Genomic DNA, 11,746 nt, shown 5'->3' with positions numbered 1-11,746 from the left:
TATTTGTATTTGCCCAACCTGGAAATAGCCTAGATGTCCATTAACAGATGAATGGCGAAACAGCTAGGGTCTATCTACAGAAAGAAGTGGACCGTTAATCAGCAATAATAAGTAATGAACGACCAATACACGCACCACCACTGTGGCGTTGGAGAAGACTCTCGAGGGTCCCTTGGATTGCAAGGGGATCAAACCAGCCAATCCTAAAGGAAACCATTCCTGAATGTTCCTTAGAAGGACTGATGCTGAAGCTGAAGTTCCATTACTTTGGCCACCTGATGGAAAGAGCCAACTCATTAGAAAAGACCCTGATGCTGGGAAAGATTAAAGGCAAAAGGAAAAAGGGGCAGCAGAGGATGAGATGACTGGATGACATCACTGACTCAATGGATACAAATTTGAGCAAACTCTGGGAGACAGTGGAGGACAGGAGAACCCAGGGTGCTGTAGTCCATGGGGTCACAGAGTCGGACAAAACTTAGCAACTGAACAAAAATAAGTACCAACATGAATGGATGTTAAAAACACCCTGATAACAAGAGAAGCTTAAAATACAAGGGAGTGCACGCTTCATGAATCCATTGATATGAAATTCCAGAACAGTCAAAGCAAATCTATGGGCACAGATATTAAAACAGTGGTTGCCCGGCAGGCGTGGGGAGATTGACTGGCAGATGGCACCAGGGAACTTTCTGGAGTGATGGATATGTTCCACATCTTGATTTAGAGGGTGGTGACATGAGCACACACATTTGTCAAAACACACCCAAGTATGCACTTAAATTCTGCTCACTTAACTGTATGTAAATTATATCTTGATTTAAAAAAAAAAAAAATGGAGCCAGTCTGGGAAGAACAGCTACACAAATTATATACCTCAATGTGAGGAAATATTATGAAATGGTTAGTTTGTTTTCAAATAACCTTTGTGACAGCGAGATAAAATGTGTATCATATTAAGTCAACTTTATGGAGAAAGCAGAAGTGTTATTCAGTGTAATCTCAAGCTGGAAAAAAAAATAGTTCCTTGAGTCTAAGACACTGTCGATTTTAAGACTAAACAGGGATTTGCATAATAACTTTTCCTCTTCGGCACCACAGTCAGGCTTGAGTCTAAGCCCCCTTCTCTCATTTCCCTGGGGCTTTGCTGAGTCTCAAGGCCTTGGTGAGACCACCTTGGACCCCACCTGCCCCCTCCCTCGTATGAGGTACACGTGGGTGGTTGTTCTCGTCCTCCCCGGCAAGGAGGAGGACTCCGCAGAGGCCACGGCCTCTGTCTTGCTCACCCTTGCATCTTCAGCTTCTAGCACCGTCTCTGGCAGACACCAGGCACAGCTGTGTGTTATCTGGTCCTCTGCTCATTCAGAGTCCAAAGGTTCTTCTAGACCCTTCTGGGCAGTTGGTGTGCAAAGGACGGAGTCACTCTGACACAGTTTTTCATGCCCTAGAGCTCCTGTAGGGTTGAGAATAGCAGAGCTTTCTCTGTGTTTCCTGTTTTGTTATTTCATAGCTTTGTGGGGTTTTTCATCCTTTTAGTGAATTCAGTTCAGTTCAGTCACTCAGTCGTGTCCGAGTCTTTGCGACCCCATGGACTTCAGCACGCCAGGCCTCCCTGTCCATCACCAACTCCCAGAGTTTACTCAAACTCATGTCCATTGAGTCGGTGATGCCATCCAACCATCTCATCCTCTGTCGTCCCCTTCTCCTCCTGCCCTCAATCTTTCCCAGCATCAGGGTCTTTTCCAATCAGTCAGTTCTTCACATCAGGTAGCCAATGTATTGGAGTTTCAGCTTCAACATCAGTCCTTCCAATGAACACCCAGGACTGATCTCCTTTAGGATGGACTCGTTGCAGTCCAAGGGATTCTCAAGAGTCTTCTCCAACACCACGGTTCAAAAGCACCAATTCTTCGCCGCTCAGCTTTCTTTATAGTGAATTAAGTGGACCTGGTTTATTGAGGCATCTCAACTCATTGGGAATAGAAATAGCAACAATTCTATTTCCCCCAAACTCCAGTCCAGAGGTATCTATCAAACCCCTTCCCACAAGGTGTGAGGTTCCTGAATGATATCTTGGCCACATTCCAAGGCTTCCTTGTCATTTTTGTCTGTAGAACGGGCGCTTGTTAAAACTAAGCCGTCTGCCTGTGTGTGTGCGACTTAGTCGCTCAGTCGTGCCCGACTCTTTGCGACCCCATGGACCGTAGCCCTTCAGGCTCCTCTGTCCGTGGGATTCTCCAGGGAAGAATACTGGAGTGGGTTGCCATTTCCTCCTCTATAGGATCTTCCCAACCCAGGAATCGAACCTGCATCTCCTGTGACTCCCTCATTGCAGGTGGATTCTTTACCACTAACACCACCTGGGAAGTACCTCTGGGGAATATTTGGCTCAAACCCAATTCTGGGTTTGTCTTGTCCCCGCTCCCCAGGGCTGGCCAGAGCTCTCCGTGACCCCAGAGGCTTTGGAGGGACTAAGTTTGTCTCTTGACTTCACTCTCTGCCTCCCCCGGCCACACTGGCCCATGTTAGGGCCACTCAGGCGAGGAGGATTCAGGGTTCCTGGGGACGCTGTGGCCTCTCCATGGCCCCCACTCAGCACTGGGTGGCCGGGGGGCCCACCCCTCCTCGGGCCGCCCCGCCCTGCTCCCCACTCCCACCCACCACCGCTGGGCAACCACCACCCAGTCACACTCTGGGCCCTAGGCCTGCAGCCTGGTGGGCCCCCCTTTGGGGGACCCTGGCAGCACACCCCCAAACTGTGGCTTGGAGCCTCTGTCCTGCGGGCCTGCCCCTCTCACTGTCTGTTTTCCAAGGTCGCCTTGACCATCAGCAGGGATCCAACGGTTGAAGGAGGGAGAACACAGACCTCTTGCCCGCATTTCTGAACGACAGAATTCCATCACTGAGCCCCGCTGTGCTGGAGAGGACGCTGGGGAGTGTGGTCGAGCTTTTTGCCCCATGAGTGAGTGAGTGAAAATCGCTCAGTCGTGTCCAACTCTTTACTGTCCATGGAATTCTCCAGGCCAGAATACTGGAGTGGGGAGCCTTTCCCTTCTCCAGGAGATCTTCCCAACCCAGGGATCGAACCCAGGTCTCCCACATTGCAGGCGGATTCTTTACCAGCTGAGCCAACAAGGAAGAAGAGGAACCTTGGCAAAGAAGCCGCCAGCCTACCCAGCGCCCTGTGTTTAGGGCTGGCAGGGCGACCCCGTAGGCCATGCGCACAGGTGTGGGGCTGAGGGCTGGTCGGCCACTCTCCAAGTTCCGAACACGGGCTTTCCCTCTAGTGTGTGGTCTCGGCTCCACCAGCAAGAGCCCAGCTCGAGCCCCTGGACAGTGCATGCCTAGAAATGATATGTTTCTTGACAGCAAGAGGCTTCAGCAGATGCCTGGAGCCTGAGGCGGCCGCTGGAAACTCACCGGCCGATCACAGGAGCCTCCCGTCTTTGAGACTGCTCAGATAAGATCTGAGAGTCAGCAGGCTTTCTCTGCTGGTTTAAATGTGCTGCTTGAAGTGTGACCAGCAGGTTTCTGGGGACACAATACCATTTGGAATCCAGAAGACTTCCCAGCTACCTCCAGAGGTTCCGGAACCCAGGGAAGGTCCATGGAGAGAGGCGGGCCGGCCCTTACAAACCTCTCAGGACCAGCCATCCGGGGCCAGCCAGTGCTCTAGATACTTCCAAACAGAAGATGCTTCACCACACAGCAGGCTAGCCACTTGGGGCACAGGTTTTCATCCCAATCCCAAACCAGCCACCAGTCAGAGAGGAATGTTCGCTGAAATCCCCCAGGCAGGGCCTTCCGTGGGCAGAAAGAGCAGAGGCCACCCACCCTCCAGGGCTCTGGCCTGTAGAGGACTGGCCAGCCCTGTGCCTGGACTGGGAGGTGGAGCAAAACTTAGAATTCATTCTGATGTTCATCTGGCGAGAACAGCCAAGAAAACCAAAGGGGCAGATCCCCCTATTAGAGGGGAGCACAAAATATAACCCCAAAATCATGTTTAGGTTTCATTTATTTCTGGCTGTGCTGGACACTCCACTGCCGCAAGGACTTTTCTTCTCTCGTTTGGCCGGTGGGGGCTCGCGTTCGGGGCAGTGCACAGGCTTGTCTCACTGCAGCAGCTCCGCTTATTGCGGAGCACGCGCTCTGGGGTGCACGGGCTCCTGAGATGCGGCTCCCAGGCTCCAGAGCACAGGCTCAGCGGTGTGGTGCATGAGCTTTAGCTGCTCTGTGGCATGGGCGATCGTCCCAGACCGGTACCCACCTCGTGTCTCCTGCATCGGCAGGTGGATTCTTTACCACTGAGCCACCTGGGAAGCCCCAAAACCATTGTTTAAAAGGAGGTTCTGGGGGAAGAAAATGGATCATCAGATACTGGGGAAGTTAGCCCTCTGATAGGTAAGATGTTCAGACGGGATAAAGAAACATGAATGAGGGAGAGAATGAAGTTAAAACAGGTAAGAATAGATGAGCTCAGGTTATTGGTTTAAACACTGAGAAGTCAAGTCAGAGCTTCACTTCACACTACAAACCAAACTAATTCCAGAAATATCTTTATTAATTCTAGAGGGAAACAAAGACCTTAAGTTTAAAGCAGCGAAGGAAACCACCAAGAACAGATGGAGGTGTTTGCAGGACGGACTGTTGTGTCTCTTCTCGGACCAGAGGTTCTCAAAGTGGTCAGGACCTCTTCCGGGCCTGGGAGGCAGTCCTGTTTTCATAACGCTACCAAAATATCTGGGCCTTTTCCACTCCTGCTGTCTCCTGAGTGTACCGCGGAATTTTCCAGAGACTACATGATGGGTGATCTTGCAAAAGATGAAGAGCAGGGGCAGGTCAGAGGCCCCAGCTGTCTTCTATTAAGCCAGACATGAAAGAAATTTGCAAAACCATGAAAGAGTTTAGTGAAAACTGCCCCCCCCCCGGCTTTTTTTTTTTTAAGAAAACAAGTTTTCTTTAAAATACACTATTTATGTTGTCACGTAATGAGTTTATCTTCTAAATAGCATTTAGAAACATTCTCCATCTTAATTTGCAATATGGTAAATATGGATAAACAAAACCTTCATTAGAAGAAGCTCTCTGGGGTCCTAAAGGATTTTGAATGGTGTGAAGGGATTCTGGGGCCAGAAGGCCTGTGTGCAGTCCTGGGTCTGTAAGTGCTTCTGTGGGGTCCCAGCACTCGGCACATCCATCCATGTAACAGCCCCACGAACATTTATGGCGTCACTACTGTGTGTCCTGACAGTTACAGGTGCAGTGATACAGCCATGCACAAAAGGGACAAATACAGCGTCTGCATGTGTTAGTCTGGTGGGCACAGGGCCCAGTGAAGGGACGGACTGGCTATGTATCAGGTTAAAATTTCAGTAACAAAAAGCCAAAAACATGAGCAGCGAGTGGGACACACAATGGGTTAATATCTTTAATATGCAACGAGCTCATACAAATTTATCAAACCCCAGGAGGTAAGAGCAGAGGACACGACAATGCACAAAAGAAATACAACTGCTTAACGTGAAAAGATGTTCTAGTTTGCCAGAAATTAAAAAAAAAAAAGAAATGCAAACTAAAATACAGTGCTATTTTCCCATGACCAGGTTAGCAAATATTTAACCAGGTGAGAACACTTAGTGCGGGCAAAATGGTAAACGGGCACATTTATCCTTGCCGGTGGCCGTGTACATGGACACAAACATTTCTGGAAACCGTCTGTCAATACATAATCAGAGCCTTGAAGGTTTTCATATTCTTTAACGCCATCATCCCACCTCTGAGGATCTATCCTAAGGAAATAACTTGGATTGGGGAAAGCTTTATGCACAAAGATAGCCATCGATTTCCAATGGTGAAAGATCAGTAACAGCACCGGTGATCCACCACTGGCACTGCCTGACGGCAGAGCGCACAGCCATCTCAAAATGAAATGAGAAAGATGCCTACGACGTGTGAGGACGGCTACACGGTGCTGGGTTACAGAAGGCAGCATCCCAATGTTAAAACAAAGAGCAGAGGAACCATGACTGGGGTGAGGGGAGACTGGAAGGAGAAACACCAAAATGTTAAAACTGTACATCTTTCTACTCCTCTGTTTTCCAAAATTTCTATAACGTGTAGGTTGACTTTGATAACAAAAAGAACTAGTATGTGGCCACTTATGAAAAGGAGTTTGTGATGCTGCAGTGAGGGGCTAGTGGTACCCCCACCTCATCTGCTGCGTCTGTGCTACGCCCACCACCACACTCAACACAGGGACCCCACGACTACACCGGAGTCATCAGCTCTGTCCACCCGTGGTGGGTGATGGGATTTTCCTAAACGCCAACCCGCTCCCCACACAGCCAAGCTTTTGCTGCCTTCTCCAGAGTCCAGCTGTGTCTTCATCTCTAAGCCCCTAATCTAGGGCTTCTCAAGTAGAGGAGATCCAGGCTTCCCGCTCTGGCTGCAAGATGGACAGGACCTCTGCTAAGTTCTCTCCCTCTTCCCGCCCAAACTCCAGCCCTGGCAGCTGGCCGGGGCATGTGCACTCTTACACACTCAAGGGACTGCTCCCTTAAAGTAATCTAAGCACTGGCCTGGCCCTCCCCTATCTGTTTATTCTCCTAAAGGCTGGAATCGTGGCCCAGCTGGCGGTTCTGTCCCTCTTGACAACAGCAGCTTGCACGTCAGAAAAGTCTTACCTGCATCTTCACGCGGCACTTTTGGGCTCTGTGTCACGACTCACTCGTTACATACTCACCTGGGACCAGGGACACGAGTCTTAGTGTCTTCCCAGAAGCCACTGAAATGCTCTAGGACATTAAGTTAATCCCAAGGTCGCACAATACAGCAGGCCAGAGGTCACCCCTTCTAACTCTGAGCTCGAGTGAGGCCCTGCTACGCCACAAAGCTTCCTTACCAGGTGGGGCACCGTGGAGACCAAGGAACAGTCAGAAGGTGGTCCAAGTAACGTGAACACCATGAAGAACATAAAACCTTCCCTCACATGCATGGTTTAACACTACTAACTGCCCGTCCCTTTTATAAATCAACATCTGTTCTCTTAAATTTAGAGAAATTATAACCCCCAAATATGTACAGAGCAGCTCTCCCCCGCCGCTGCCTTCTCCAGCTTGAGCCTCTCAGCCACGTGTTCCCGCTCTGGCTGCATGGAGCGTGGGTGTCCTCTCCAGCTGGGGACGAGGGTGTCTTCCACGAGAACCACGGGGGGCTCCCACCGCGGGCCTTCTTCCAAATCCAACCCCAGGCCTCACATCCACTCCGGTTTCCGAGGTCGCAGGAGGCAATCAATAAGGCCACGGACGTCCAACAGCACCAGTCCCCAACCTGTAACCATGAGCACTAACGGGCAAAACCCAGCCACATCACCAAGCCAAGCGAAGCCGGGGCAGCAGCCAGGGCTGGGCACGACGACCCACATGCAGAGGGCTGGCCTCAGCCTAGTGAGGTACAGCGGCTGAAACAAGGCGCTTTGCAAACGTGGTAGGACTTCTGAACACCACCTGGGCAGACCCCGAGGTTGGCAAGCAGTTCCTGCCCTGCTCCCGGGCTGGGTCTCCTGCCTCGGCTGGCCTGGGCCACGTGGAAACCTTCAAGGGGTCAGCTAGCCCTGCAGGCCCCCTCTCCCTGGGTGTCACGGTGCCCCTTCAGCGGTGGGCTCCTCTACTTGGCAGGCAGGCAGAGAAGAGAGCAGGGACTGCAAGTGGTCTGTGCACCCCCCACCGGAGGGCCCACGTCCCCCGCAAGAGCGGCCCCCCTGTGTGTCTCCCCCACTTCATGCTTAATGAGCACCATGGTCCCACCTGAACAGTCTGGCTGGAACCTAGAGGGGTCTGAAGCCTGTGTTCAGGCAGTGGTTCAGCAGGGCAGTTGGGCTAACAGAGTTTACGATGAGCGGGCGGCCGTGGTCCACGAACCTCAGCAGCCACTGAACCACCTTGACCTTGCAGTGGACTTTCAGGAACACAGTCACTCTCCCCAGCATCATCAACTTGCTCAGAAGGAGGTCATGGGTCCTAGGAGACAACCTTTGGAGGTCCCAAATGCAGGCTTATAAGGGGTGGCACAGAGGTTATCCTCCTACAGTCAGGGACCGATAAACCGAGGGAAGGATGGCCCACTTCCCCACAGCCTGGGGGGAGGGCGTCATTGGTATCGAATATGGCAGGAGCAACCCAGGTCAAAGGGCCTGGCCAAGCCTCATTTAGAAAGTGACTCTGGGCATCCCCGGGAGGAAGCACAAGGCCGCCCACCACCAGGAGGCACGGCTCTCTCTCAGAACCAGGACCCGAGAGCCAGCCCTGCCCTGGCACCACCTTAGGACCTGGGCAGAAGGCTGCTCTTTTCCTTTGCAAATGTCAGCACGGCCCCGACTGGGGCCAGACGGGCAGACACCCCCTCGCCTTAAGGGCTCTGTGACGTGTCCAGGGGAGCTGGGCTCCAGCCCTGAGTCCCGGTTTTCCGGGACGGAGGCTGGACGTCTGATGGACAGCCCAGGCCTGGGGAGGGCATGCTACCGAGGCTTTGGAGACCTAGAGACTGTGTGTGTGGCTCCAGGAGCTGCGGTGAAGGCCGCATGCCCCTGTGTGGAGAAGGGAACAGGTCTCAAGCCAGACAGGCCCACCTCCACATGCAGGGGGCAGAAAGGAGAGAGGGCTGCGCCACCACTGAATCCCACAGGGGACCAGGGCAGCAGAGTGAGCCTCTAGAGCCCACCCCTCAGCCTGCAGGGGGGCCTTAGGCACGGATGGACACGTATGTGGAACTGCCCAGTGATTCCAGTCGCACTGACCTTCTGAGCAGGCGAGTTCCAGATTCCCCCCAATCCTGGTGCTATCAGAACACTGGCAGCTAAAGCCAGGCGCTGAGGGGGTGTGGCCTCTGGGGGCGCTCCCCTAAGGCTGCACTATCCATCTTCCCAGGGGCAGCAATGGGGCACACTGACGGCCTACTCCCGTGCAGAGTGAAGCTGGCCCCCCGAGAACCCTGGAAACACACTCCCGACCATGATTACTTGGACACTGACAGCAGAGATGAGGCCCCTACCTGCTACACTGGGCCCTGGAGGGGCTGGCAGGACTCCAGACTCCCCTCTCCAGGTCAAGCCACCTGCCTGGCCAAAGAGGCTTCTTTTTGGCACCAGCAAGCTCATCACTGAGAACAGGGCAATGAGGTGGGGAACTGCCCCAGGGCCTGCAGAGGGTGGGGGAGCTGCATCCGTGAACCTGGTCAGGCTGGGGAAAACGTCAGCCCAGATGTCCCAAGTGTATTGTGAGTGAGCCTGACCAAGCAGCAGAGCTGAGGCCACTAGAAGAGCTGGAATTGCAAGCAAAAGAAGGGAAACATGCAGTGGAGGTCCCAAGCAAGCACGTGATACCAGGAAGCAAGGTGGGTCACAGGGCGCCCGAGTGATGACAGGAGATGTCCTCATGGAACAGGTCTGCAGAGGCAGGAAGGGATGTCTTCAAACAAAGTGATGCTGTGGTATGGACATTTCTTCTACGCAGCAAAGGGGGTATGCTACCTGGATGGCTGCAGATGCGACCAGGATGATGGCTGACTCCTAAAGGTTCCGAGCTCGGGTGGGCAGGGCCGGGGCTGGACTAGTCCCATTGGAGGCTGGGTGCACCGGGCAGGGCGCTGTGCCGGTGGCGGCCAGCTGGCGGCAGAGGGTCTGCCGTTCCCGCATGGCTCGATTGGAGGCCGAAGTTTTTCTGATCTGCGCGCGCCGGGCGTGCCGCAGCGGAGACTTGTAGGTTCTCCGCAACTCGGCCAGGAATCCCTGATAGTTGTTTCGTAAGGGGCTGTCGGGTTGCATGTGGGGGATTGCCCACTTCTCGGCCTCCCCGGTGAGCCGGGACACCAGGAACGCCACTCGTTCAGCCTCCCCCGGGAAGCGGGAGGCCTGGAAGATCATGAATCTGTCCATCTGCATCAAGAAGCCCGCCAGCTGGCCGGGGTCTCCAGAAAAGGGCTCGGGCAGCGAGGTCGGAGGTGTGGTCATCGGCCGGGTCCCATTGGAGGTAATGGCCGAGATGGGTGGGGTGATCTGCAGCGCCCCGGGAATCCGAGCCCGGGTGCGCAACAGGGTCAGCTCCGCCATCACGCTCTCCAGCATGTTGGTGAGGTTGGCCTTCTCTGCGCGAAGGGTCGAGGCCTCGCGCCTGAGCGCCGAGTTGGTGAGGCGCAAGGAGGTCAGGGTGTCAATGACGTCGTCCATGGGGGCACTAGTAGAAGCTGCAGAGGCTGGGGTTTCAGCTTTTGAGGTCTGGGGTTGGACCATATTGGCCAGAGGTCAGTCAAAGGCTGAGCCTGACAAAAGTGGAGAAGGTGGTGGTGACGGCGGGTTGGGGTTGGGTTTGGGTAACCCAGAACCTGAGCACCTGTGATGCTATAATTGGGTAGACCCAGAGAGCAATCGGGTTAGGATTGGGGTTCAAGACTCAAGCGTGGCCGAGAAGACCCAACAAAAGTGCAGGGCAGACGGACCCTGAGATGCGCACAGCCCCGGGACAGGCAGGGGGTGCAGGCCCTCGCGGATCCCGAGCTCCGGATGTCGCTCCTGAATCGCCGCGCTCACAAGGCCACAGCGGGCTGCAGGGCCCTGAAGGATGAAAACACGGTTTTTTTTTTAAAAAAAAAAAAAGGTTTCGATTGCGGAAAGGGGGTTTGAAGGGAGGGAGGCGGCGTGGGAGGGGCAAAGGGCGGGCGGCGAGGCGGGCGCCCCCCCTGCCAGAGGACCGGCGCCCACATGGGGCAGAACAAAGGAAAGAAGCACTCGCGGCGGCGGCGCCGGGGGGCCGAGGGCGTGCGGCGGGCGCCTACCTGGGTCTCCGCGGCTTCCCCCGCGGCTCCGTCTGCCCGGGCCGGCCGCCACCAAGATGGCCCGATCGCCGGGATGCGGGCTGGCCGATGAGTCACGGCGGCGGCGGCCCGCCGGAACTGCTTCCCGGTCAGGTCAGGTCGAGGCGGCGGCGGAAGGCGGGAGCGGGCAGCTTCTGGCGGGAGCACGAGCCAGGCTGGGACCGAGGCCCCGGTCGTGGCCCAGGGCCGGTCGCGGCGCGGGCCGGGAGCGGGCAACGCGGAGGTGTGGGCTGCAGGCGGGCCTAGCGCGGTCCCGGCTGGTTGCCATGGAGACCACCAGCTCCCGCGCGGGCCGAGGCCCCGCCCCGGAAGTGGCGTAAGGCCCACGTGCCTTTCCTCAGCAGCCAATCAGTGGTGAGTGTGGCTACTGACGTTTTGTTGTTAGGAACGGTGTCTTCCTTTCTTTGAAACTCTACCTAAGACTGCTAGTAAAGCTGTGTGTGCATAGGTTGTGTTTATTCTTTTAAGTGAAGCTTGCTTTTAATATATATATTCTTTTAATTCAGCCGAGAGTTTTGATGAATTTATTGTTCCTGTGTGTAGCCAGGTAAAAAGTAAATGATATACACCAATGAAGTACATTGTCCTGTTGACTTTTATATAGAAAAGTGGCCTACTGTTTTTGGAGTGATGAAGGAGCGCTGTTGGACAGATTTGGACTTGCCTTTTGTTTTGTACTAACTTCAAGCAAATTCAGTGTAGTATAGATCCATTGTAGAAAATCTTGATATCAAAGAAGTCTTTTGAGAAAGTTTGTAGCTCTGAGTCCCTCCACCTGAGAGAAGAAATAGTAATATTTTTGTAGCTCCATCGAGTCATTTTCTAAGATAAATAGTATATTATAAAACATTAGTAATTATTGTGGCTTTTGAACTGTTTT

At 53.8% G+C, this 11,746-nt stretch overlaps 1 protein-coding gene across 2 annotated transcripts; it reads right to left on the bottom strand.

Annotated features, from left to right (window-relative positions):
* Positions 1-5,414: 5,414 nt before the first annotated feature.
* RTL6 (retrotransposon Gag like 6) lies at positions 5,415-11,113 on the bottom strand. Of its 2 annotated transcripts, none has more exons than XM_061124359.1 (2): positions 10,828-11,113; positions 5,415-10,314 (listed from the first exon to the last, which is right to left on the bottom strand). In XM_061124359.1, exon 2 carries the CDS (start codon positions 10,283-10,285, stop codon positions 9,566-9,568), a length of 720 nt encoding a protein of 239 aa, XP_060980342.1. In that variant the 5' UTR covers positions 10,286-10,314; positions 10,828-11,113; the 3' UTR covers positions 5,415-9,565. The 2 variants fall into 2 exon arrangements, with proteins under 2 accessions (XP_060980342.1, XP_060980341.1); XM_061124358.1 differs by having other exon boundaries at positions 5,415-10,606; positions 10,828-11,112.
* Positions 11,114-11,746: the final 633 nt, after the last annotated feature.

This window comes from Dama dama, chromosome 22, assembly GCF_033118175.1.
Source record: "Dama dama isolate Ldn47 chromosome 22, ASM3311817v1, whole genome shotgun sequence".
NCBI classification, from domain to species: domain Eukaryota; kingdom Metazoa; phylum Chordata; class Mammalia; order Artiodactyla; family Cervidae; genus Dama; species Dama dama.
This window is presented reverse-complemented; position numbering and strand designations above follow the sequence as displayed.